This window comes from Ictalurus punctatus, chromosome 4, assembly GCF_001660625.3.
Source record: "Ictalurus punctatus breed USDA103 chromosome 4, Coco_2.0, whole genome shotgun sequence".
Lineage (NCBI taxonomy): Eukaryota > Metazoa > Chordata > Actinopteri > Siluriformes > Ictaluridae > Ictalurus > Ictalurus punctatus.
The window spans coordinates 21,574,348-21,601,625 of record NC_071284.1 but is presented as its reverse complement, the minus strand read 5'-3'; the positions used below and the strand labels follow the sequence as shown (position 1 = coordinate 21,601,625).

At 38.4% G+C, this 27,278-nt stretch overlaps 1 protein-coding gene and 1 long non-coding RNA gene across 10 annotated transcripts in view; one reads left to right on the top strand and one right to left on the bottom strand.

Annotated features, from left to right (window-relative positions):
- LOC124627780 (uncharacterized) overlaps positions 1–13,035 on the top strand; it is a 28,130-nt gene extending 15,095 nt beyond the window's left edge. For both annotated transcript variants that reach the window (XR_008393902.1, XR_006982312.2), the window contains one exon: positions 12,072–13,035. This is a non-coding gene — a long non-coding RNA (uncharacterized LOC124627780). The remainder of the gene's footprint in view (positions 1–12,071) is intronic.
- Positions 385–26,489, bottom strand: ddx6 (DEAD (Asp-Glu-Ala-Asp) box helicase 6). 8 transcript variants are annotated; one of them, XR_001812317.3, is made up of 15 exons: positions 26,352–26,489; positions 23,139–23,353; positions 22,925–22,988; positions 22,737–22,841; positions 19,157–19,286; positions 18,923–19,069; positions 18,710–18,804; positions 14,571–14,693; positions 13,755–13,883; positions 13,531–13,647; positions 10,879–10,942; positions 10,647–10,748; positions 2,236–2,420; positions 2,082–2,147; positions 385–1,952 (listed from the first exon to the last, which is right to left on the bottom strand). XR_001812317.3 is itself a non-coding variant. In XM_017465305.3 (14 exons), the coding sequence occupies exons 2-13, from the start codon at positions 23,339–23,341 to the stop codon at positions 2,245–2,247; spliced, it is 1,455 nt and encodes a 484-aa protein (XP_017320794.1). In that variant the 5' UTR covers positions 23,342–23,353; positions 26,352–26,489; the 3' UTR covers positions 385–2,147; positions 2,236–2,244. The 8 variants fall into 8 exon arrangements, 4 of the variants coding, with proteins under 4 accessions (XP_017320794.1, XP_017320795.1, XP_053534027.1 ...); XR_008393901.1 differs by having other exon boundaries at positions 385–1,682; XR_008393899.1 differs by having other exon boundaries at positions 2,082–2,420.
- Positions 26,490–27,278: the final 789 nt, after the last annotated feature.

Below are 27,278 nucleotides of genomic sequence, written 5' to 3'. Positions count from 1 at the left end.
GGCAGACTATAGCACTGCACCTAATCCCCCCCCCCCCCCCCCCCCCCATCCCTCAAAAACCCCACTCCCTGACTCCCCCCATCTGAAAGCATCATGTACCAGTGCCAATGGCAATGAACATCAGTGTAACAGTTTCCTACACCATTCACAAGTTGACCCCACCCACCCCACAGCTAGCCAATTAAAGCTGCACTGCAGCAACAAGCATTACTACATGATGCAAATATTTTCCTCACATGTCACCATGAACAGGGACCCAACAAGTGCTTTGTAAGTCAGTGGAACAAGCAAAGGCTGGAGAGCAGGTAATCTAGATAAGCTACTAACACCAAGATGAGGTGCCCATAACACCACTGGTAGAGGTTTTTTTTTTTTTGGGGGGGGGGGGGGGGGGGGGGCGCAAAGCTTTGAACTGTTCAAGGACATTTTGTGCACAGTAACTAAACTTGGCCAATACTTCCAAAAATAAATCTGGAATCCCATTTTATATAACAAAAGATCTTACGTCACTTCAAGTTTTAAGCCTTCTTGATTTTTAAATCACCAAAAAAAAAAAAAAAAAAAGGTGACCGCTAGACAGAATCAGGAAAGGGGAAGGAGATGCCATCCAGTGCTGACAGAAGCCTGCATCTTTGAGGTTTCTTACATAACCCTCCAGCCTTTTAGCTTGTTTTATAAAAGATCCATTAAAAATGAAATGAAAGTATTTACAAAAGTTTACATTGTGCCAAAATTGATTTCAATGGCACATCTATGACAATGTGTAGCCACCCAAAATGAATGAGAACTGCAATGGAACAATAATGGGGAGGGGGGGGAAGTTCCAATATTTCCACATTTATCCGGCAGAGGAATCACAGCAGGAGGGAAAGGCTGGCTTGAGTCTCTGAGCAAGGCTCTAGTCATATTGGAGCACTGAAGAAAAATGGAAAGAGTCAGTCTCTAGAAGCACATGTTCCATGACAAATGAAAACGCCACTTGAGCCATTTTAGGGGCACATGAAAGATGCTGAGAAAACATCCAAGTCCCACTTTCATCACAAAAATCACAATCAATACCCAGTTTGAGAGGAAAGGCCACTTTTGCACACCTTACATATGTATTGGAGGCAGCTCTTTCCCTCCACAAAATCTACTTGGTCTATTTCCCCCCCAAAAACAAACAAAAAAAACAAAACACGACACACCAGGGGTGTATAATGATTTCTCCTGAAAACGTAAAAATGAAAAGTAAACAAAGAACAACAAAACAGGTGACCGATGAGAAGGGCAAGGTCTGGAGAAAAACATTATTACTTTTAACAAAGTTCGACTGCTTGTTAAGGCACTTCATACAAATAACCAAATACATGAAAAAGAGGTGCTGGATGGAAAAAGCTGGGTCTGAGGGCTAGTGGCTGATGTTCATTTAGGTGAAAAGTAGTCACAATCAATAAATAGGATAATTAGCTTCAAACATCCTCTTCTACCCTTCTCTCACAAGTGCTTTAGAATCTTCAGAATGTTATATGATGCAGCAGTCCTTTTAAGGGCCATGACATTTTTCCTCCATTCTTGTCCTGTTTCAAAGAAATTCCTCACAGTGGCACAAAAATAGGAAGACAAAAAATAAAAATAAAAGAGAAGGGAAAAAATGTGGAGAAATAAAGACAGTGTGGGATGGTGGCTGGGGGCTTTGTGATCTGCAAAAACAAATAAGAATTAGAACTATTCCCCACAATTCCCATTTAAACCAACCATATACTGCATAAGAGCATTAGACGCTGTTTTTAGAATTTTTTCACTGTAAAAGCATGCACACCAGACTAATTATACTATAATAATAATAATAATAATAATAATAATAATAAACTTTACAGTGCCTTTACAGCATAGGCCCAGATTTTGCAGAGGATGATTATCCACAAAATTACCAGGAAGTTATACATCAATAATATCAGAGTCAAATGCTTCTGCATGAAAAAGTTGTTAAAAAAAAAGATTAACCTAGTGTGAAATGATTAACATTGCATGTTTTCAGTTGTAAATAGTAAATATGATTGAAAATATCAAGAGGCTTATTATTAGGCCAACCTACTGACCTGTAAAATAGCTTCAATTCAGTAACTTTGAGAGAGCAAGTTGGGGATAAAACCCAATCTAAAAACCTGTTGTGTGGGCCGAGCAATATAGATACATTAACTTCTGAACTGCAGAATACATTTTAGACTTTATACGATACTTTGCTAGCTTTACCTCTCTTGCTCACAGTTTGACCTCCTCAGCGCTCTCACTGTGATACTCTGCCACATACAGGCTCTTATCAATGCTGCTAGGAATAGGCTTGATCTCTGTGCCCAGCTGCTCTTCAATGCCCTTCAGGTTAAAGCGGTCATCATAGGTGATCAGGTTAATAGCTAGACCCAAGTGCCCAAAACGACCTGAGGGGGAAAGAATTTGACATCATACATTGCAAAGTTAACTACTGTAAATACTTTTCAAAGTGTGCTTATATAGACATTTCATTTAAAATTACATAATTTTTTTGCCATTAATCTACATAATCCATAATGACAGATCAAAAACTTTAGCAATTTTGTTTGCAAATATATTAATTTAGATAAGTATTCAGAACCATGGGTAAGGCACTCCAAACTGAGCTCAGGTGCATCTAGTTTGCTTTATCAAGACTGGACATTATGTACATGGGTGTGTTCCTTTTCATTAGGTCCAATAAATAAGTCTTCCGAGAGCTGGCCAAACACTAAACAGGCTAGAAGTGCCTTGATCAAGCAAGTGCCCAGAAACCAAATGGCCACCCTAACAGAGCTTCAGACATCCTCTGCAGAGAAGGGAGACCCTGCTAGGTGGACAACCATCTCAGAAATACTTCAATCAGGCCTTTGTAGAGTGACAGGACAGAACCCACTCTGGAATAAAAAGGTATATGGCACGCACTTGCAGGACGCAGAGCATAGAGGATTCACGGATCTTGTGAGACAAATTTGACTGAACTCTCACTACATCTGGCAAAAAACAGGTACTGCTCAACTGTACAAAACCATCCCTGTGGTGAAGCATGGTGGTGGTATCACGACATGGACGTTATTCCCACTGGCAGGGCCTGAAAGACTAGTCTGAATTGAGGGAAGGAGGAATGTAGCCAAAAAGAACCCATCTGCATTTGAAATAAAAGTTGTGCATGCAACTTGGCTGCAAAAAGACCAGAGTAGTCTAGCAACCTGATGCTAATTTATAATAAATGTGACTACATAATCAATCAAGAATTATATTTAGCAACCGGACATACCTTAGCTAAAAATATTATTTTTTATGGATTACCACTAAAAACACCATTCAGCTGAATAGCACTCCCTAACACGTTCAAATGGTGTAAAGTCCAGAAGATTCTTATGGCTAGTCACCTTGTCAGTGGCTTTAGTGAAGGTCTAGTCTGCAATGGCCAGACACTCATAGAAACTGAGCATTTATGCTAGAGAGAAACTGAGTCATACAAGTCTCTTGATGCTTACAAATTTGCAGTTGTTTGGCAAGTTCAAGATGCAACATATTACGATTACAAGATCAAGGACATTGTGGCACTGAAAACCTAGGTGCTGCCCAGCTAGATGCCATAAACTGATTAGCTAGCCAACCGTGTAAAGCAACTCAAGTAAAATTACAGCTTAGCTATTGAGCATTAGGTGATTTTTGGCAAACTACATAGTCATGTGGAAAAAATAAGTACACCCCATGGAAACTTACCTTTTTTGACATATTTGGACAAGCAAACATTTGATGGTCTTTGAAAGAATGCATATTAATAAAAGGTGAAACACCATCAAATGACAACTGACATTTTGTAGCAACTTTCACAATTTAAATTGAGGGGAGGGGGGACCCAGATCAGTCATTTGGAAAAAGTAAGTACACCCCCACACTTATCACCCCCTCAAATCCATAGAATTAAAATCAGGTGTTCAAGACTGGGCATCAATGGTTAGAACCAGCTTAGGGAGCACAGGTGGAATCCATTTAGTGTCCGGGGTTGCTATTGAGGTGTGTGGTGTCATCATGCCAAGAGTTCCATAAAGACTTCAGACAGGAAAAAAAGAGAAAAAAAGGGAGGGGGGATGCCTAGGAGTCTGGCGAGGGATTTAAAAAGATCTCCAAATTATTTGAAATGAATCATTCCACTGTAAGGAAAATCTACAAGATTTCAAACAACTGTCAAGTTGTCCAGGACTGGCTGTCCCAGCAAATTCAGCAGCTCATCTGATCTGAAAAGAAGTCTCCAAGGAACTCAAAATTGAATCACATGATCTGCTAGTGAGTCTTGCAACTATTGGTGTCACAGTGCATGCTTCTACAATCTGAAAGATTGCACAAATTTGACCTGCAAGGGAGGCGTGCCAGGACAAAAGTCTTTGCTGTCTAAAAAGGACTACAGTTTGCCAGTGAGCAGGTAGGCAAAGACCAGGCCTTGTGGAACAAAGTGCTCTGGACAGACAAATCAAGAGTTGTTTGGCCACAGTAACAGTACACATGATTGGTGCTTACCAAAAGACATTTTCAGCAGAAGCAGCTCATGCCAACTGTGAAGCACAGAGGTGGAAATGGTTTGGGGTTGCTTTGCTGCATCAGGGACTAGACAGCTTGCAATCATTGATTCAACTATGAATTCTGCATCATGAAGAGTGCTTGATAATGTGAGGCCATCGGTCAACGTTGATGCTGAACTGAAAGTGGACCTTTCAACAGGATAATGACCCTAAGCACACTAGTAAATCCACCAAGGTATGGCTCAAAAAGAAGAAATGGAGGGTTATGGAATGGCCTAGTCAAAGCCTGGATTTGAATCCCATTAAAATGTTGTGGGAGGATTTGAAACTGGCAGTAAATGCAAGAAAACCTTCAAACTTCTTGCAACTGAGAGAATATCGCATGGAACAGGGGCAAAAAATTCCAGCAAGCCGATGACAGACTAGTGAACAATTATGCAAAACGCCTACAAGTTATTTCTGTTGAAGTGGCAATACTAGCTTCTGAGGCTAAGGGCATAATTACTTTTTCCACAGAAGAATCTCACATCTATTGAAATTTCTGTTGAATAAGTGATTGAAAAGGCTATTTTTCCTTGTGGTTTTGTACATCAACTATTAATAAGCACTGTTGACCAGATCAAACATTTGTTGGCTTTGACACATTTGGATAAGCAATGTCCAAGGGGTGTACTTATTTTTTCACATGACTAGGTTTGTTAAAGCAATACAATAGGCACGTTGGCTAACTAATACTAGTTAGCACATCAACTTCACTTACATGATGGTTAGCTACTTAGCTGAAATGTATTGGGCACTGCATAGACTGAGCACCTCGGATCAACTATCCCACCCAATCGCCTGTAACCAGGCTTCCAAAATTAGACACCCAACAGAACATATTTCCCAAAAAACTCTAGCTTGCTCTTAAATGACTATTGTGGGGATTCCTAAACATTTTGGGCAAATAACCCCAAATGAACAATGAATTTTCTGTGGCCAAGTCTTAACTGCCACACATTTTTTAATTACAGATTTATAATGTAGGATTATTCTAACATGACCATCCGCATAAGATAAGTGATTAAAAACCAAAGGAATATTCCTCGCACTGACCTAACTGTCTGGGAGGTAGTTCCTCCCAGCAGAGGAATCTGGTGGTTTACGCATGATGTGTGTGTGTGTGCACGCAGAAGCAGCATGAGCTGCCTGCTTAGCTTATGTACATCCATAAAGTTTTATGTAAATATATCAAACAAATAAATAAAATGGATACAATTTAAAAAGGTGCCACATAAGAGCCAAAATATCCTGGTTTGTCAGGTTTCCAAGTAGAACTACAAAAAGTTTTCAGAAATTTTATGCACAGCAATGTTTAGGGGGGAACCCCCCAAACTATACTGATTAGCTCTGTGTCATGACAGGGCTGTACAGCAAGAAATATCACACATGCAAAAAAACAATCAGTCTATGCGATGAATGAATTAATCACTGTAGCACCCATGCGACACAGTTTTGCACGTGTGAGACAGAGCTGCTTGCTTGTGTGAAGTGTGTTTGTGGTGTGCTTGTTTGTTCGTAAAGTTAATCAATGGTGCATCACTATTTTACTTTGAAGTTGTAGTCTATTGTGGGATTAGCCGATGTCCTGGCTGTGCAGAGTCCATACATTCAACACCAATTCCCACAATTTCTAAGGAACAGTCCTATAATGCCTAAGCATTTGCCTCTATGCCATTACCTCAGCAGGTTGAGCAAGTTAGATGACAAAAATACCACTTCATTTCCCCCCCCCCCCCCCCCCCCAAGTGTTCAACCAAAACCCCAAATGGCCTGTGAGGAAGAAATGAAAGAAGAAACACTGCCAAAGGTTGCTTTTCCTTTCTATTTGTTTAAGTAGCATTTATGAATGTTTTAATTAAAAATGTAAAATATGCATATATAAAACGTGTACAATCTTGATTAGAACATTGTGAAAATCACGTTAACAGTAATTCTAATTAACCAATCTAATTGATTGATTACCCCCCCCCAAATCGGTCAGCCCTTCTTGTGATACAATTGTGTGGCCTGTGCTACAAAACTTTCAACCTCTGTAGCACCAGTGCTATGTGTGCACAAAAAGGTAATGTACAGAGTTGCATTAAGCAAGAGTAGCATCTTGATCATGGTCATGAGCTGCATCTCAAATTATTATTTTTTAATGACCTTACACTCAAAATTATTTACTAATCTACAAATTCCAGAACATTGTTATGCACTATTACACTAATAGAAAAACCCATTAGCGTTAGCATTCAATAAAAGTCTAGAATAGTACACAATCATGCGATTTGAGACAATGCTAGTCTGTTAAGCAGAAGTAGATAGATGGGGAAATAGTCATTCATTTATACGCACGCACACATATATATACACATTATATATATATATATATATATATATATATACACATACACACACACATATATATATATACAAAATATGCACACACGCACAACAAAAATGTAAACTCAAACACTACACAATGGACCTATAGACCTCCAAAACTCAAAATAGGAATGTTTTCTAGCTGGATTTAAAAATCTCCATTGAGCTGGAAGTCTTAATTTTTTTATTATTTTTTAATACAAGAAACCAGTTCCATAGCAGAGGTGCAGTTACAAAAGGCTCAGTCACCCTTACGCCTTAAATAAGAGCGAGAAACAGTTAAAAGTAGCAGACCAGAGTACCTTAGCATATATTAACAAGGTCTGAAATATAGATTGAGCCAGCCCATGTAGAGCTTTAAAAACAAATAAAAATCCTCTGCTGGATTCTAAATTTCACAGGTAGTTAGTGGAGAGAAGTCAGGAGTAGGTAAATGCTGTCCCTTGAGAATATGCATTCCTCAGTGGGCTATACAAAATGTTTAAGCACAATGACCCAAAGCATACAACCAGGACAACACTGAGTGGCTTCAGGACAAGGGATTTCAACCCCACAAAACATTAGTGAAGAGACGTGAAGACAGCAGTTCACACATTGCCCATACAATCTGATGAAGCTTGAGAGGATCTAGCAGGAAGAATGGGAGAAATTGTGTGTAGTGATGGACCCAAAAAAAAATAATAATAATAATTTCAGATTAAATCTAAAAACAGTCTGCTAACTGCAGACTATTATCCATTTGTAGATGCTGCCCCAGACCATGGCTGTAATGGTGTCTGATATGAAAACTTGGCTAATGTCATAACTACTGCATGTGTTACTAGTTACTCCTATTTATTAAGTCTCAAGGTCATAGCTAAATGACCAACTTAAACATAAATAATAAGCAACATACGCTGATCAACCATAACATACAAACCACTGACAGGTGAATACTACTGATTACCTTATTACAACAGCACCTATCAAGGGGTGGGATACATTAGGCAACAAGTGAACAGCCAGTTCACCTGCTGAAGCAGGAAAAATGGGCAAGCTAATGCTGGCTATGATAGAAAGGTGTTAGAACACAGTGCATCACAGCTCGCTGTGCATGGGGCTCCAGACCGGTCAGAGAGCCCATGCCGACCCCTTTTCACTGCCAAAAGCGCCTACAGTGGGCATGTGAGCAGAACTGGACCATGAAGCAATGGAAGGATGTGGTCTTCCTCCATGGCAGAGGAAGTGTGATGCTCTGGACAATGTTCTTCTGGGAACACTTGGGTCCTGGCATTCATGTGGTTGTTACATTAACACATACCACCTACCTAATTTGTTGCAGACCAAGTACACCCCTTCATGGCAACAGTATTGCCTAAAGGCAGTGGTCTCTCAGCAGGATAATGCATCCTGCCACACTGCACAAATTGTTCAGGAATGGTTTGAAGGACATGACCGTTCAAGGTGTTCGTTTGGCCTAAGAATTCCTCAGATCACAAATCAGACTGACCATCTGTGGGATTTGCTGTATAAACAAGTCCGATTCACGGAGGCCCCACCTCATAAACTATAGGACTTAAAAGCATCTGCTGCTAACATCTTGTGCCAGATACCACAGCAAACAATCAGAAGTCCTGTGAAGTCCATGCCTGAACAGGTGAAATCAGTTTGGCAGCACAAGGGGGATCTACACAATACTAGGCAGGTGGTTTTAATGTTCTGGTTGATCAGTCTATAACCAGGAGCTTGTTTTCTTAAAGATAATTATTCCTTACATTAATTAAAGACCATGTGCAACAAAAGTGTCTCAAGCAGAAAATGAAACTTGCTTTCAGAGCAGACAAACACCTTTTCATATGCAACATAAGGTACTTGCAACATTGTCTTTTTACACAGTGGCTGTTTGTCTAAAGACATTTAAAATAATTAGCAACAGGCTGTTATGTGACCCAGCTACAACGGTCTTATTTTGTCTTTGGCAATCCCTAGGCTATTGACCTACCTAAATTTAAACAGCACTTCTCTAACTTGCACTGAGCACAGGGATGAAAATCTCATTTGCATTAACAAGCCTTATTTAGCAAAATAAGGCTAAAAAATTTAATGCTGTTTGTTTTATACACTGTGTGAATTGAAAAGCCTGGACTGCACAATAAATAGAAACAGCTCAATTGCTAGCAAGATTTTAATTTAGCATGGTACAGGGCTTTAACTGTCATGGAATGTGCTTGAAATGTTATGAGACTATAGCTGCAACAACTAATCGATAATCGATTATGAAAATCATAGTCAACGAATCTCATTATTGATTAGTTTGTATGCGTGTGGCACAGGGTGTGTTTACTCACTACGTTACTTCTGTTAAGAAAACACGCATTGGAGAGTAAATACTAAAGCTGTGTCCCAAATGACATAATATACATTTACACTATGCACTATGTAGTCTACAGTCTAGTGTATGAATTTTAGAAAAGATCATCTCAAATGGAACACTAGCGGGTTTTTTCCTAAACGGAAGTGTAATCCGCTTCCTAGTCAGTAGTGCATGACTTCAAACGCAATGCTGCTAGCTTTAGCCTAATACCTAGAGTCACAGACAGTGACTTTCTTCAGTTTACCGTTTATGTCAACGTTACCTTTTATTTCCAACATGACCTCAGTCATGGAGGAAGAAAGTGTGTGACCTCCAAGTCCTCTAAGGCAAGGGAGCATTTTATATTAAACACCGTGGAGAAGATCAAACTTTACAAACCAGAGTTTGTGTAGCACGAGCATGACCGCGATGCTATCGCGAGTTGCTTAAAAGGTTTAGTTTAATTTAAGTTTGTCATTATATGCTGCATCAGTGTAACTTCTATTGTTCATTATAACGGAAGTGGTCTGTTGGTAACGAGGCCACATTTTGCTCCTCTAGCGCGATGCAGACATGATACACAGTGTAGCGTGAGTAAGATCTGTAATGTCTAATTAAAACACTATGATCAAAAGTAAAACATGCCTAAAGGCAGTGAGTAACAGAAACCACAAGATGCAGTGAAGGTGAGTTTTCATTAATCTACAGTCCGAAATTAATAATTCAGTGCTTTATGTGCATCCATAAAAGAAATGTAATATATTATACATATAAAAACACATACATAAGTTAAAAATAAATTAAATATATTCTGGTGTGTGTATTGGGTTCTTTTCAGTCTTATAATTGGACAAACAGCTGTGTAAAGTTTTAGTCTGATGTTTATATTTGTAACACTCAGTTTGGATTTTAAGTAAATGAAAAGGGTACTGAAAGTTTGCCCCATCAGATTTTTTTTTATTTATATTTATATATAAAAAATAATTGGCCAACTAATCGATTATGAAAATAATCATTAGTTGCAGATCTATGTGAGCCATTCATTGCATAAAGCATTTTACCCCCAGATCACACATGCCACATTCAGTAAAGCCCACCAAGGAAACAGATGATTGTAGATGTTCGGTCAATATCTAGTGTCATGACAGAGGAGCACAATTATGCATTTTGACAACTTGGCAATTTAAAAATGTGTTCCCTAATTCATGGTGATGGTACAGCGAGTTCTAACATGAATTCTTTTTTTGGTAGACGGGATGGTAAAGAAACGTATTTTTCAATAATTTTACAGGTGTTGCTCTTTATTCAAAAGCTCATATGAAACAGATCTAGCGTAAAAAAAATTCCCATCATTTCCCACTTACCAGATCTGCCAATACGATGAAGATATGTCTCCCCAAGTTTGGGAAAATCAAAGTTGATCACCACATTCACAGCCTGAATGTCAATTCCTCTCGTAAACAAATCTGAATAATAATAATAATAATAATAATAATAATAATAATAATAATAATAATAATAATAATATCATATGACCAAGATAAGATGAAACATGCTTTGTCCAAAGCAAAAGACAACAAAAATTCAAGTATATACCTGTGCAGACAAGATTTCGGCACAAACCATTTCTGAAATCATGGAACACGCGGTTCCTGTGTTCCTGTAGGGAAGGGCAGAATAGAACATTTTGAGCACCATATCAGATAAGATGAAGCAAATACATAAAGATGTTTCGGTGCCAAAATAAATATTATGATTCTGATTATGACGTGATCCCAAAAGCTCAGTAAAACCAAGAAAAATAAAGTTTAAACACAAACCTCAAGTTAAACAATAAAGGTTTTTGGAAACCAGCTTTGACATTCCTTACATCTTACAAATAACACAATCTTACATTGGCATTCATTACATTGGCCCAAGGAATTCAAAAGAGTTATGATCATGATAATCAAAGGTAATCAGAACAAATAAAATTGCATCATATGTTCATCATCCCAGGGTCCAAGGTCACATTCTTATGAAGATTGTTGAAATTACACCTGGCCCAACTTCAGATGTCCCCACCGCCTATATTTCTTCAACTCCACTGTACATAAGCAACGGGTGCATAAATCACTAGTCCAGGAACCCAGGACAAACAGATGTCAGAGCTATTAGGTGGTTGCGCTTTTTTTAACTTTATAGTTACCAAGTGGGCAGGCATGTTCAACAACCCACACTTTGGAACCCCACAAAAGTTAATTTAGTATGCATGTTTACACACTTAATGCTACAGTTATTCCAAAATACAGCAACTAGAATGCTTACCAAATCACAAAAATATGTTCTTATTACCCCAATTTTATCATCTCTACACTGGTTACCTGTTAAGTTCTGTATTGATTATAAAATTCTGCTACTTGCCTATAAAGCCCTAAATGGCCAAGCTCCTTTGTATTTAACCAATCTATCGTGCTACAATCCTTCACGCTCTTTAAGGTCGCAAAACTTTGGACTTTTGCTAATACCGAGGATATCAAAGTCTACTAAAGGAGATAAAGCTTTCACATTTAGCTCTTAAACTTTGGAATAGCCTTTGTGATAATGTTTGGGGTTCAGACACACACTCCCAGTTTAAATCCAACTTAAACACACATTTCTTTAGCTGAGCAGTCGCGTAACGCATCTCAAAGTGGTACTCCAAGTCATCCATGGCAAAATGATAAAATGTACATGGTCATCTCTGCCTGAAATTCAATGAATTGCAGCTATGCTAATCCTTGTCCATTTGTTTCCCGTTTCTACCTCAGGATGCCCATCCTGAAGTAATTAGCAAATGTGCCAGCTCCTGCTCAGAACCAGCATCTACAAAGAATCCAGATGACGTCAACACCTGCATAGACTGGATGATACCAATGTCTAAATCATCAGACTCAAGCTCTACAGGCGTTTCTCCTGAGGCAGCAGTGGGCCTGCCCCATTCTGCTCTCTGGGCCGACCTGTACCGTCCTGGTGCCCTGCTTCTGGAGTTCTCTTCACTTAAAGGCCAGTCACTGTTGCTGAGAATGGCCCATATGTTCTTCCCAGGGACACTTGGAAGCCGTGGAGATGGCATTAGACTACATTTCATGCGGAAGTATTGGTGTGATGTCTTGTGGTGGTTTTGGACTACATTTGCACAAAGACTTTGCGCCCGGGTCTCCATCAGTGGACAGTTCATGATTTCAGTGGAATAGACTTCATGTTGAGACTGTGGTGAATCTCCTGATAACACAACTGCACTTTGTTTTATCATATAGCACACAGTTATGGAAGATACAATTAATTACACTGTCCGATGTCACCCAGATGAGGATGGGCTCCCTTTTTGAATCTGGTTCCTCTCAAGATTCCTTCACGTCACCCCAAGGAGTTTTTTCCTTGCCACAGTCACCTCTGGCTTGCTCATTAGGGACAAATTCATCGATTCAAAATTTAGACCTGAAATGTATATACTTCTGTAAAACTGCTTTGTGACAATGTTCACATCAACGTCAAGGTCCGTGGTCAGCACTATACAAATAAAACTGAACTGAATTAATGGACATCAGTGGTGTGACACCTCAATTCTGAAACTCAGGGGTTGAAAAAACCAACAAGCCTGATTGCCTGGTCTGGCCCTCGAGTAGAAACAAATAAAGGGGGGGACCCCGAAACAAACCCTACAGTACAGTCCCAGACAAGAATCAATTACTAGTTTGTCCACTAGAGGACCATTCTTGTTGTTTGGCACAGTTTCCCCAGTCATGCACAATGTGTGCACTGAAAAAAAAAGCATCTTTGACCAAGAAAGATAGGGTGGATTCTGAATGCTGCATATTTCAGGAGAAGTGAACAGCAGCATGTTTTATAGGAAATAAACACAAACCCATTTGTTTAATTTACAAATGTTGTACCTAAAGAATGTAACTTTCGAAGGCACTGTAAAACCAATTACAAGTACACATGAACTTTCAATTTCTAGATAATTAATTTATTATTTGTCCACAGCTAGCATTGGTAGAGGGAGATGGTGTTAGAGTGTGGTCTAATTAATACTGTGAAATTACACAAAGCACAAGTGTCGAGATGCATACAAGTATGAGGTTTATGGGTAAGCCCAGCCATTATATGATGATAGCAGTACATTTAGCTCTTGCTCTGGTACCAGAAGTCATAATCTCTACTGAAAATATCCCAGATCTAACCCATGTTTGTATATAAGCAGCAAAGAAAGGCAGATATGCCTACCTGTCTCATCTTGGCATGAATGTAGAAACAGGAATAACCTAGCTGGGAGATTTTCTTGGCCAGGAGCTCCACTCGTTGGGATGAGTTGCAGAAGATTATAGACTGATTAATCTGGAGCTAAACAATAAAGTGGGGGGCGGGGGGAATTATAAAACAAAAAGATCAAAAAGCTCTCCTGCAGAAAATTAGTGAATTAATTTGCATGTCTGCAGAAGGCAACTTACCCTAGAGAAAAGGGTATTAAGGCAATGGACTTTCTGCCTTTCAGTCACATACGCATAATATTGGGTCACACCCTTCAGGGTCAGCTCCTCCATCAGGTTTATCTCATAAGGCTTCTGCAGGTGAGCATTCTGCACAGGACAAAAATCAATCACAGAGCCAAAACAACAGAGTACACACAATAAATTAGTACAGTTATAGGAAACTAGACAATGCAACAGTGCCTGCTCCTAGCCACAAGGATACGTAGCAGCCATTCTGGGAGGGGTCAAATTCATACAACAGGGATGTATGACAATTTTAAACAATTCCAAGAATTTCATATACAATTAAAACCACCTTTACAACAGCATTCAGCAGAATTACATAACGTTATGGTACCACAACATGGCTCCAAGCTAACCATAACCACCATTACATAGTTATATCAAAGAGACATCAAAAACAAGCCACATATAATAATCTTATCCAACATTTCATGCTCTAACAATTATATTAGGGACATTACCCAAGATCTAAGGTCAGGTTAAAAACAAGATGCACAGTATGAACAAACCCCCTCTATCAAGCCTTTAGTAAACTCATAAAATGTGGGATCGGTGAAAAATTTTTTCCTGCTGTCATTCAGAGGTAATTCTTGCATACAATTACATCCCTTAAAGCCTGAAATTCCTAGTTGAAGTGATTAAGGTGTTTGCTTTTCATATCCATGACCTTTATGATTACGTTAATTGGATAGGCACTCAAGCGTATTTGCACAATGTAAATGCAGCATTACAGACAGGATAATTACATGCAACAATTTATTTCAGGCTTACCATGAACTTTTGTACACTCAGTGGGAAAGTTGCAGAATACAGCAGAATTTGCCTTTGCTTGGGCAAGAAGCTCAGAATTTCCTCCATCATCTGCACAAAGTCCTGAGATAGGAGCTTGTCTGCCTACACACCCAAACAAAACAAGATGTATATTGATATTAAATGGGGCTGTTATTGAAGTCACTAGCTGAATCGCAAAAGCACAGTATTTGTAATGTACAGTAGTGCTTGAAAGGTTGTGAAACATTTAGAGTTTATGTCCGCATATATACACAACCTAAAACAGATTTAATTAAAAGTAGAAAGATAAACCAATTAAACAAATGAGAATTATACTTGATTATTTATTGAGGAAAGTGATCCAATATAACAAGTATATAACAATATAATAAGTTGAGTTGATGCTCAACCGGCTACAAAAGATTACAAAACCATCTCTAAAGAGCTTGGACTCCACCAGTACACAGTCAGACAGATTGTGTACAAATGGAGGAAATTCAAGACAATCCTTACCCTCCCCAGGAGTGGTCGAACAACAGAGATCACTCCAAGAGCAAGATGTGTAGTAATCCAAAAGGAACCCAGGGTAACTTCTAAGTAACTAAAGGTCTCTCTCACATTGGCTAATGTTAATGAGTCCACTAGTGATGTGTTCATGAACGATTCATCAATTTTGAACAAATCTTTAATATAACTCTGGAACAACGAGTTGTCGGAGTGATTTGTTCATTTTTGATCGCAGATGCACTTTAGCATCCCCATAGGTTCTGTAGCGGAAACAGAAATTATTTGTTCATCTCTCGAGTCACTCGTTCTTCCGGTGACCGCCGCATAAGCTGAACGACTCTGATCAGGAGGTAAGGTGAACTAATAGACTGCATAGCCTGAAGACGCAGCTAAACTATTAATTAACATACACTTCTGTTTCTCATAATTCAGCCTTGGTTGCATTAACCTATAGTTTATTTGATAGTTTATTAAGTACTAGATGTGCTGAATTTAACATTTTAATTAATCTACGCTGAAATGACTCGAAAAAAGATTTGTTCATTTTGCTGAATGACAAACATCCGAGTCAGTAAAATGATCTGAACTTCCCATCACTACAATCCACTATCAAGAGAACACCGAACAGTGGTGTGTATGGCAGGGTTGCAAAGAGAAAGTCACTTCCTCCAAAAATAACATTTCTTCAAGTAGCTTTAGCAAACTACAGATAGGGTAGCAATGTTTTGTGGACAGATGATGCCAAAACAACTTTTTATTTTAAACAAGAAGTGTTATGTTTGGAGGGGGGGGGGGGGGGGGGGACACCTGAATTCCAGCATAAGACCCTTATCCCATTTGTGAATCAAGGTGGTGGTAGTATCATGGTCTGTGTGTTTTGCTGCATCTGGGCCAGAATGGCTTGCAACCATTGATGGAACAATAAACTCTGAATTATACCAGTGAATTCTACAGGAAAATATAAGGTCAGTGAACTGAATTTCAAGAGAAAATAAGTCGTGCAGCATAACCCTAAACACACACGCGCCATTCTATCAAAGAACAAAGTTAAATGGGTTTGGAATAGCCAAGTCTCAGTGCTGACCTTAATCCAATAGATAATGTGGAAGGACCTGAAGAAGGCAGTTCATGTGAGGCAACCCACCAACATCCCAGAGTTGAAGCTACGCAGTAAACTGAGTCAAGCCAACATGCAGGACTGATCAACAATTACCAGAAATATTTAGTTGCAGTTATTGCTGCACAAGGGCATCAGACCAAATACTAAAAGCAAAGGTTCACATACATTTGCCACTCACAGATATGTAGTATTGATGTAATATGATCGTTTTCCTCAACAAATAAATGAGCAAGTATAATTTTGGTCCAATTTTTTTTTTATTGGGTTACTTTATGTACTTTTATGATGTGTGAAAATCTGATGTTTTGGATCATATTCATGCAGAAATTAAGAAAATTCTAAACATTTCCAGTATCACTACTGTGTTTCACTGTGGCATAATCCACAATGGGCTCTTAAGCTGGTACATTGTAAGCATTGTGTGAAAATGTAAAACAAGGCATTTTGGTCAGGTGCTGATAACTTAAAATTAATTTTATAGGAATAAACTTTTAAAAAAAGATACAAACCCTAATACAAATAATCGAGAAGCACCAACTCCCTATCGTTTTCTAGTTTTCGATTTTGCATGCTTTGACTTTTTTTTTTTTTTTTTAAATCTTTGGGCAGAAAAATAGCAGTCACTCCAGGTTCATGTGGAATTCACAAATTGAATATGGGAGATGTTAAAGAAACAGAGTTCATGCTACTGCCATCTGTTTTCATTTTGTGCCATGTTTTCAATTTGTGCCATTTGGAGACGTTATTTTGTGCCTTTTTTTTAAAAAAAAAAGTTTGCTATTTCTAGAAGTCTGCAAGGCTTTGTGCCATTTAGAGAGGTTTAATGTCATCTGGAGACGTTTGGTGCCATTTGGAGAGGTTTTAACCTGTGTTTGGATAACCTTACACACAATTTTAGTGGTTAGAAATAACTTCCTCATATTTTGGGTGTTCATGGACAAGTACTTGGGGCATCCTTGAGACCAGGGATGGGGTTGATATCAACATTTGCTGTGAAGATATAACATTTGTGTTCAAAGTAAATAATTTTTTTTATAATTAAAAAAAAAAAAAAAAACAACCCTGAATACTGCACCCCAAGTAGTCTAGGTAAAAGAAGAAATACTTGAAATAACTGCTAATTCTTAAAGTCTTAAGTGTCTACTTTCATATGAGCCATTAACCACTACTGTGGTGTGTGATATCGCAAAACAAATCAATGCTGAACACAGGTACCCCCAAAACAGACAAAAATGCCATTTTTTGGCTACCAGTAAGAGAGGTTAATATTGTTTTTAGGCAGGTGCGTAACCTGGCCTGGGCATTAGGGGGGCAGTAGCCCCCCCAAAATTTTTCCTTTAGCCCCCGAATAGTTATCCACCTGTAGCGGTTGGTCACTACGTAACTGAACGTTAGTAAAAGACTGCTGCGGTATTGTAATTTTATATCTTCAGTGAATGGAGGCAAGACCAATCAGACAGGGTTTACAGGAAAATGCGTGGAAATAGTCGTGGCAAAAAGCTCTCAATTCTGCCAAGTGATAGCTCGCAGTCCGTGTCGGGAAAAATGGATAAACGCCATTTTTTTTATACCAATAAAGGGGTTAAAACTGAAAAAGCAACATCCTCTGAAGCTGAACAGGAAAACAAGTTGTGTAAATGTCTATTAGTTCCAGTTTATGTGAATATGATATGAGCAGAGCATAAGGAAATATAATGTACTTTGCATGGCATTGTAGGAGCTACATATAGCTTAGCTGTGCCTCTCCTGGCTAGAAATACTAAACTAGCCTAGTTAGAAAAGTTTTAGATTTTATCACTCTGGTAGTCCTACAAACAGTGACGACACCCGAGGCAAGTTTTATGGCAAACCCATTTTCTTCCTGATCATGTCATACATTGACAGCCAAGTTACCTCAGATTCCATAAAACAAAACTTTTATGGAAGGCGTTCTAAGCCATGAAAATTATACATGATAAAATTACTCTATGAAAATATTAAATATTGTAATGATTTTAATTTTGTTATGGTGACTGAAGCGATTGAATAAAAATACAACAATACTTTCACCATTTTAGTGCATGAATTATAAGTATGTAATTTTAACAGTGTATATTTTATATATGTTTATTGACAAAGTGTCAAAATATAACAAAATATGTTGCATTTCATTATTTTGTAATCGTTAATAAGAATATTAACACAGTTTTATACCATTGGGGCAGTTTAGCGATCCATCCGCGTTAGATAATTCCAGGTTGCTAACAACTAGAATATGTAAATGATTTAAATAACTAATAACTTTTTGGCGTCAAGTTGCCCTTCGTTACAGCAAAGATCCCATGAAAGTCATTGCAGTAGACGTTTGAACAAAGGATTCTGGGACTATCCAATTGAAAACTACAGTTACAAACCAAGTTTCCTGTTTGTGTCTCTTACACTGCAAGGGCCATAAACATTAAAAAGAGGTGAACATGCACAGCATGTTCAGACCAAAACAGTCCTATTAACAATACTTTTCTCCAATACTTACTTCATCCAACACGATCATCTGCACCTGGCTAACTTTGGCTACCCCTTTTTTGATGAGATCCAACACTCTTCCAGGAGTGGCAATAACAACATGCACTGCAGAGGGGGAGGAGGAGGGGGGAAAGAAGAAGGAAGAAAAAAAAATAAATTCACCAGGTTAAATGCAGGACACTTATTGAAAGTCATTAGAGCCTGTATATTTAAAAGGACACACCAGTCTCATCAAGCCGCATAATGTCATCACGGAGGTTGGTTCCACCTGTGGTTGCCATGACCTTAACCCCACCCATGTGTTTGCTGACCTGGATGCAGATCTGGCTCACCTGCAGAGCCAGTTCTCTGGTGGGGACAATGACCAGTGCTAAAGAGAGGGAGTTGGGAGAAGGTCCCCATTAAAATGCATCAAACAAGCCGGTATAGAAACTAGATTATATGCAGGTTCATTTACCTTGTATGCAGTCTTTCTTCAGATCAATACGTTCAAGTAAGGGAATGAGGTAGGCACCACTCTTTCCTGTGCCATTCTTGGCTCTAGCCAGAATGTCCCTCCCAGACAATGCAATGGGAATGCTCTCCTCCTACAGGGAACAGGCAAATCAGTCAGGTTCCTGAGAGACAATTTTGTAGTCCTATATGAACCTTAACCTGTGTTATCGGAGTTCAGCTCTTGGCTGAATCTTATTTTCCCCTTGTCCATGCTTGCAACACAGAAGCTATGCCAGATTTCCATACATGGAATTTACAAACATAAACTGGGGGTTTAAATTATGAAAATTAAACAAATGTGTTTATCAGGGGTACTTTACAATACAATAATTCAATAAGTATCCCTGCAGCTGTTTAAAGCAGAGCACATGCATAGTTCATGTAATTCCCTTCAAATTTTTAAGTTACTTATTTTAACTAAAGTACCAACTTGAGTTTTGCAAGCAATGCGACCTAGTTAACAGGTAATTAATGCTAATGCAAACAACTAGCAGCTACAATTGACCAAAGACATCCTCCTCACACCTGCTGTAATCACATTATGCATGTCAGGTCATTTTAGACTATATTGTGGTAATTTTTACATCAAAGTAGTAAAGTTTAAATTAAGCTACTGACTGCATTATAACTGTACATACTGTAGCTACTGAGCATAAAGTAGCAGATCTTAACTATTGTGCATCAATTGAGGAAAAAAAAAAAAAAAAAAAAAAAAGTCATGACATGTAAATGTCAATTATACAACCCCCCCCCCTTCACTGACGTAGGTTTTTTTTTTTTTTTTTTTTTTAAATAAACCAGCATCAGTTCCGATAACTACCAAAACATTCATTTTCAGAATTTTAACCCTTTAAAACACCAGGTTCTTTATATAAAGCAAAAAACTTCAAAGCTCAGTAACTTTGACTCATACATGGGTGGGATTTGTGATTTCCAGGACAATATTTTTTTTTTTTCAAACTGTTTTCACACAATTTTCATACACCTGCCCCCCCCCCCGGGATATTCATACAAACACACCCACACAATTATATCTGCATCATTTATTCAGTTGGTCTGCAGTGCTCTATAATACAGCAGAATCAGAAAAAAGAAAAAGCATGTACATCTCAAACAATTTGAATATTATAGAAAAGTTAATTTTTTTCAATAATTTAATTAAAAGTGGAACTTTCATATTCTAGATTCATTCGACAGAGTGAAATATTTCAAGCCTTTTTGTTTTATCTTGATTACAGCTTACAGCTCAAGGAAATCAATTATCCAGTATCTCAAAATATTAGAATAAAGAATTTATAATACAGAAATGTTGACTTTCTGAAAAGTATGTTAACGTACGCACTCAATACTTGGTCAGGGCTCCTTTCACACGAATTACTGCATCAATGCGGTGTGGCACGGAGGCAGTCAGCCTGCGGCACTGCTGAGGTGTTATGGAAGCTCAGGTTGTTTTGACAGCAGCCTTCAGATCGTCTGTATTGTCAGGTCTGATGTCGCTCAGATTCTCTATTGGGTTCACGTCAGGCAAGTTGGCTGGCCAAACAAGTACAGGAATACTGGAGATGCACCGGTACTAAATTTTTCAGCCAATATCGATAACCGATTATTCTGCCTGATATCTGCCAATATCCATAACTGATACCAATAGTTCTGCCTTTTATGCCTTCTTATAAATTAATGATTAATTTAAAAGAATTCTGAATGAAATGCAAATAAAAACTTTATTCTCTCAATTTCAACAAGTTGTTTCACAGTAACTGGTCTCAAACAGAAGACACATAACTCAAATTAACACATTATAAATTCTGAAGATTAAAGTAAGATTTCTTAACTTGGTGAATGTTACTTCATATCAACATTGAATTTTTTTTTTTTTTTTTTTTTTTTTTTTTTTATATAAAGACCCCCCCCCGTTAGGCTTCACATTCACTCACCAAAAACAAAAGCATTTCTACTTTCATACATACACATATTTATATGCGTCGGTGAACTGGCCCTTTAATTCAGCACAAGGGTGAGTGGGGGGGAGGGGGGGTTGGGATTGACTCGACACCGAAACTTCATAAAATTTACTTCCGGTGTAAAATTGAGATTGACAGGTTACAATCAGACCTGATCGGATGTTTTTAAACTATCGGCCGATAGCGGGAAAAATAGCCTTTATCGGCCAATACCGATTATCAGCCGATACGTCGGTGCATCTCTAAAGAATACTATGGTCAGCAAACCAGTTACTAGTAGTTTTGGCACTTTATAATGTGTTAGTTTTGGCACTGTGGGCAGGTGCAAAGTCCTGCTGGAAAAAGAAATCAACATCTCCATAAAACACAGTGGACCAATACCAGCAGATGACATGACACCCAAAATCATCACTGACTGGAAACTTCACACTGGACTTCAAGCAACTTGGATTCTGTGCCTATCCATTCTTCCCCCAGACTCTGGGACCATCCATCCATCCATCCATCCATCCACCCACCCATCCTCTATCGCTTACTCCTTCTTCAGGGTCACAGGGGAACCAGGAGCCAATCCCAGGGAGCATCGGGCACAAGGCAGGGTACACTGGACAGGGTTCCAGTCCATCGCAGGGCATAATCACATATACACTCATACACTACGGACACTTTAGACACGCCAATCAGCCTACCTAGCCTATGCATGTCTTTGGACTGGGGGAGGAAACCGGAGTACCCCCGCACGGAAACTGGCCCCGGGGGGAATCGAACCCCAGAGGCGAACGTGCTAACCACTAAGCCACCGTGCGGACTCTGGGACCTTGAATTCCAAATGAAATGCAAAATTTACTTTCATCTTTCGCATGATTGCAGTTGTGTGTACTGAACCTTTTAGGAAAGGTTGTAAGGAAAGGTGTAGGAAACTTTTGCAGGTGTTTTGAGTTAATTAGCTGATTAGAGCTCTTCTCAGGTAAACATTTCTGTAATTTAAATACTTTATTTTATGATACTGGATTTTTTTTTTTTTTCCTTGAGGTGCAAGTCAATCAAGATTAAAACAAAAAATGCTTGAAAAATTTACTTGTGTAATGCATTTTTTTAAAATAAATTACAAAAAAAAAAAAAAAAAAAAAAAAAAAAAAAAAAAAAAAAAAAAAAACCCAACTCCAATTTCAAGATGCAAAATAGTATACATTAGATGAAAATAGTATACATTTCTGATTCCCCCCCTTATTCTATGTTTTGAAACCTTGTCAACAAAACAAAACAAACAAAAAAAAAAAAAACTTAAAACAGAAAACATGATTTTATGTTTAAACATCATGGAGATTAAATATTGCAGTTTGAATACATTTCATTGGGGACATTTTTGTCCTTAAGGTCCTGAGTATAACGATTTTGTGTACCTCATTTAAAATAGATTTATGTAAGCAAATGAAGGTGAAAAAATTCAAATAAAACTTTACATTAACACAGACAATGATTAAAAAAAAAAAAAACTAAAATGAAAGGCAAAAAATGTCCATAAGGACAGACAAGGGTTAATGTGGTCTTTAACTCCTAAACTAAAGAATATGTACTTACCTGGATAGGTGATGGTTTTTCCCAGCCCATTTCAAAAATGCCCATTAACAACTCCCGTTTCAGGCAGTAATCTTCAAATTCATTCCCTTTGGTAGCAGTTACATCCTGCATGTTCAGAAAGAAAACAGGTAAGCAAATTCCTGTATAACCCCATCCTTGCCAGCAATTTTTTAAATGACATAACTTACAGAAGTTTTCATACGCATATCCTTTGGGGGAAGCTTTAAATTCTTTTTCCAGTCATCCCCAGGTCTGACAAAGCACAAATCATGTTTTAATAAAACACTGAGGAAACGTGCAATTAAAAAAAAAAGAACCCTATAACAAGAACTCCCATATCAAAGAACAATCTAATTCACAATGCACAACATTATACCAGGTGCTCCTGAAATCAGTACTTACTTGATGACAGTGTTTGCTGTGGGCACAGGCAGGGAGTTGCCATTGTTGACTGCACTGGAAGCTTTAATCTGGGCAGGCTGTGATGTTTGAGATCCACCGCCAGCTCCACCAGGTCCCCCTGTTGGCTTTGCAGAGCCTCTCTTCTGGCCATTTTGGTTTGTCAAGCCCAGAATAACGGAGTTCTCTGTTCTGGCTGCACTCATGTCTGTTTATGTCTTCCTTGGCAAAAAAAAAAAAAAAAAAAAAAAAAAAAAAGGGCCCAAAGAGACTGGGATGTATACCTTTTTGTTGAATTTAAGATGTCCTTGGAACAGTCCAAACCAAAGTTCAAGCAATTATATTTCACAACTTATTCCTCAAGAATATGTGTCTTTTGTAAAACATCTCAATGTAAAAATGACCCAAGTAATTATCCACAAATTCTGAAAGTAGGAATTAACTGGAAGTCTCTTGAGAAATATCCCAGTTTCTCCAAATTATAACCTCACAAACCAGAGAGAGGCTAAGCAGCCAGACATCTAGTTATTTTATTTCTTTGCATCCACTCCTTTTCCTCTCAATTTTCATAATCGATGATTTGAAGTTTTCAACCTAGAGTAAAAGAAAGATGTTCATGGTGTTTCAGAGCACAAACTAAATTACTCTGTTCACAAAGGTCAATTAACCAATAATTAATACAAGTTGTTTCTTGATGGCATATGCAATGTTTCCAACCAAAGGGTTGATGCTGTAGGGCTTTGCCATTTTCAGTTCTGTGTGTAAAGCAAAGCTTGTAAAGAATGGTAGAAGGCCTTTCTTTGAGATGCATATTCATTTTTTCCCCCATTTTGTTGTTGACAACTAAGGTCTTTGCAATTTTCAAATTTGCATGCAAATATCTCAATGTTACAGTTGGATGTTTTGTAGCAAAAACACATTAATGTTTCATTTTCATATAATTTGTTTCAAAATTGCATTTATTAAAATGGATATATATGGATACAACCAAGCAATGGGCTGGTCTTGGGCATTAAACTCCCGGTCTGAAAACGGATTCCACTCCGGCCATGCCGCAAGAATTTCTCTTTAATAGCTGTGCACACAACATATAACATCAATTTACTGTCGTTTTACTAACCCCAAAGGTTTCCCCCAAAACTCTACTCTGCACAGGCTGCCAGCTTGAACAGGATGACTATCTGCTTTTGGGTCAGAACCGACGGTCTGATGTGATCTGATATTTCACATAATTGCAATTATTTGTGAAATTAAACCATTACACACACCATTTTACAAGTAAAAGGCCAGTTGGATGAATCAGGCAGGATACAGCAAATTTCACAAACGTCATATTTATAAAAAATAAAAATAAATAAATAAATAAATAAATAAATAAATAAAAAACACCTTCCTTTCACTTTATCAATAAGTGAAAAGCGCAAAAAAAATGGATGGAAACTTGGCTAATTATTTTTTGCTCAGTCATGAGCAAGAAATCAAACAGCTGCCAAATAAGCAAGTCTTCACAGTCAGGTCAGGATTTAGGCTAGCTAGCAAAGGAATAACTGCATGTGAAGTATCTACACAGCTAGATAGCGTCAGAACAAGTATACCAAGTAATAGCCTCAGAAGTAATGTAGCTTTTAATGCCATGTCCGCATCTAAGGCTATTTCATGGCAAAAAGAGACAAGAGATGCACAAGATGTACAAGAGATGCACAAATAGACCTTTTCTGGTAAAATACTTAAGTGAACTTACTACATTAAAAAAGCCATCTACATGCATTAAAAAGCAGGCAGTTCAATAAAAAAGTGGAAAGTGGGGTCTTGCAAAACATACAACATCGGATTTTCGTCTTTGAGCAGAAAAAAAAAGCAAAAGAAAAAAAAAAGCTGGAAACCAGACGGACATGTGCTGCGTTTGACTCGAGGTCGCAACTTCCAGGTTCCAACCAGGAAACGACAGAAAATCCCCCTCGGTAAATCAGGGTAGTCTTTTCAACTACAAGCGTCTCCAAGTTCAGGGAGTGACGTCAAATCAATATGGCTGCGCACAACGTCAGTAGCAAACAATAGCACTTCTTACCTTTAAACGAGTTATACTGTGTATACACACGTATTTGTTTTAGATCACTCAACACACGGACATATTACATATATAACTATACAGGAGAAAATATACATCCTTCATCACAGCTATCTAGCTAACTTGTTGCCAACCAAAGACGAACATGGGGTCGTCCGTGAAAATAATCTAAAAAAAAAATCTTGTACCACGAATGCACGGAGATCGAAAATGACGTCCAAGCTCCAACTTCCCACTTGTGAGGTAAGTCGAATGCAACAATACTGCGATAACGTTAGCCTGCATCTGGATAGTACAAAAGGCAATTTGGTTAAGCCGGCTAGTTACGCTAGCATACAGGCTAACTGCCAGGCACCACACTAACTAACGTTACTAAATGTTAGAGAGTTTTCTTAAACGCGTTTTGGTTATTTCCAAAAAGAGAGCCGTGTGCTTTAGCATTTTATTCAACAATTTACAAAGCATATTTTCGATTTCGTACGATCATTCGATAAACGTGTTGTATACACAGCAAGTCTGTTTTAAATACGATGTCCAAATTACCTAGCTAACGATATAGCCACTACAAAACAATAACGTACACTCAGTAGGTCCAGCTTTGTAGATAACCATACACTGTTCCACGTAATGCTTCGTTTTTTTTGTTTCTACATTATTTTGAATATGCTGTATAACCTGATGTTTAAACTGTTTAATTTGACGAAGCCAACAAGTATCTTCATATAGTTAGTGACGCTATTGTCAAAATGAACAAATCGCTTGTTTGCTAGCGGCCAGCTAATATGCTACATAATACCCAGCTAACGCTAGTAGTCTCTGCGGGCGTGTATTGGCTCTCTTAACTAAACAACACATAAGAGTACCAAAGTTTAACAGAAGAACCGGAAGGACTGTTTAGCGTTTCCATTGCTAATCATCCAAGTTTAGGCAACGGGACAGTCATCTGTGGTTTATTCAAATGTACCGGGGACCAGTTTGCTACCGAGTTAAAATAACCAAGAAGACCCCCAAAACAGACAGCAAAAACAACCTACCCTGGAGGCCGGAACAGAAAACGTTGGAACAAAAAAAGCCTTCAAATACCCTCGACTGTCCTCTTAATAAAATACAATCATGTTTTCCGGTTACATTAACTCAAGTCTACTCACCAATTATATTCCACGCCACTCGTTATTTATTGTTTACGAACTGTTAAGAGTTAGGCCTATGTGATATTTTGGGGCTCTACAGCGAACGGCCAAGATGGCTTCCAGTCATCTTTAAACCCAACCCTCGCTGGTCACATGACTCATAAGACCAGCAGTGTAATCAATTTTTTTTCGATACAACTTGAGGGTTTGGCTGTCAAAGCCATTCATTTAGTCGAACAGTGTTCATGTGCTTGGGGGCAAAGGCTAAATATGAATATGTCCAAGTGTGAGATAATTAATTGAAGGTATTCCAGTGAAAGGTACTGTAAAATATTTGGGTATATATTTGACAAAAAAAAATAGGAACTAGACAACTTAATTTCTCTGCCAGGATTAAGAAAACCCAAAGTTTTTATTTAACTTTTGGCTTCAAATGGACCTTTCCCTATATGGTAGGGTTCTCTTATCCAAAGCTTAAGGACTTTATTGTTTTGTGTATCCATCACTTTCTCTTTTTGTTAACCACTGTATAGCCAAAGGAGTTCATAAAATTGTCTTGGACTTATCTGGGAAAACAACCCTCATGAACTTAAAAAAAGCAGTGCTTTACAATAGCTGAAAAGAAGTTGGACTTGAAGTGTTAAATTTTCCATCCATCCATCCATCTTCTATACCTGCACCGCTTATCCTCTTCAGGGTCACGGGGAAACCTGGAGCGTATCCCAGGGAGCATCGGGCACGAGGCGGGGTACACCCTGGACAGGGTGCCAATCCAGCGCAGGGCACACTCACATACACATTCACACACCCATTCATACACTACGGACGCTTTGTGTCCTACAGTGTCTGTAGTGTATGAATGGGTGTGTGAATGTGTATGTGATTGTGCCCTGCAATGGACTGGCACCGTCTCCAGGGTGTACCCCGCCTCATGCCCGATGCTCC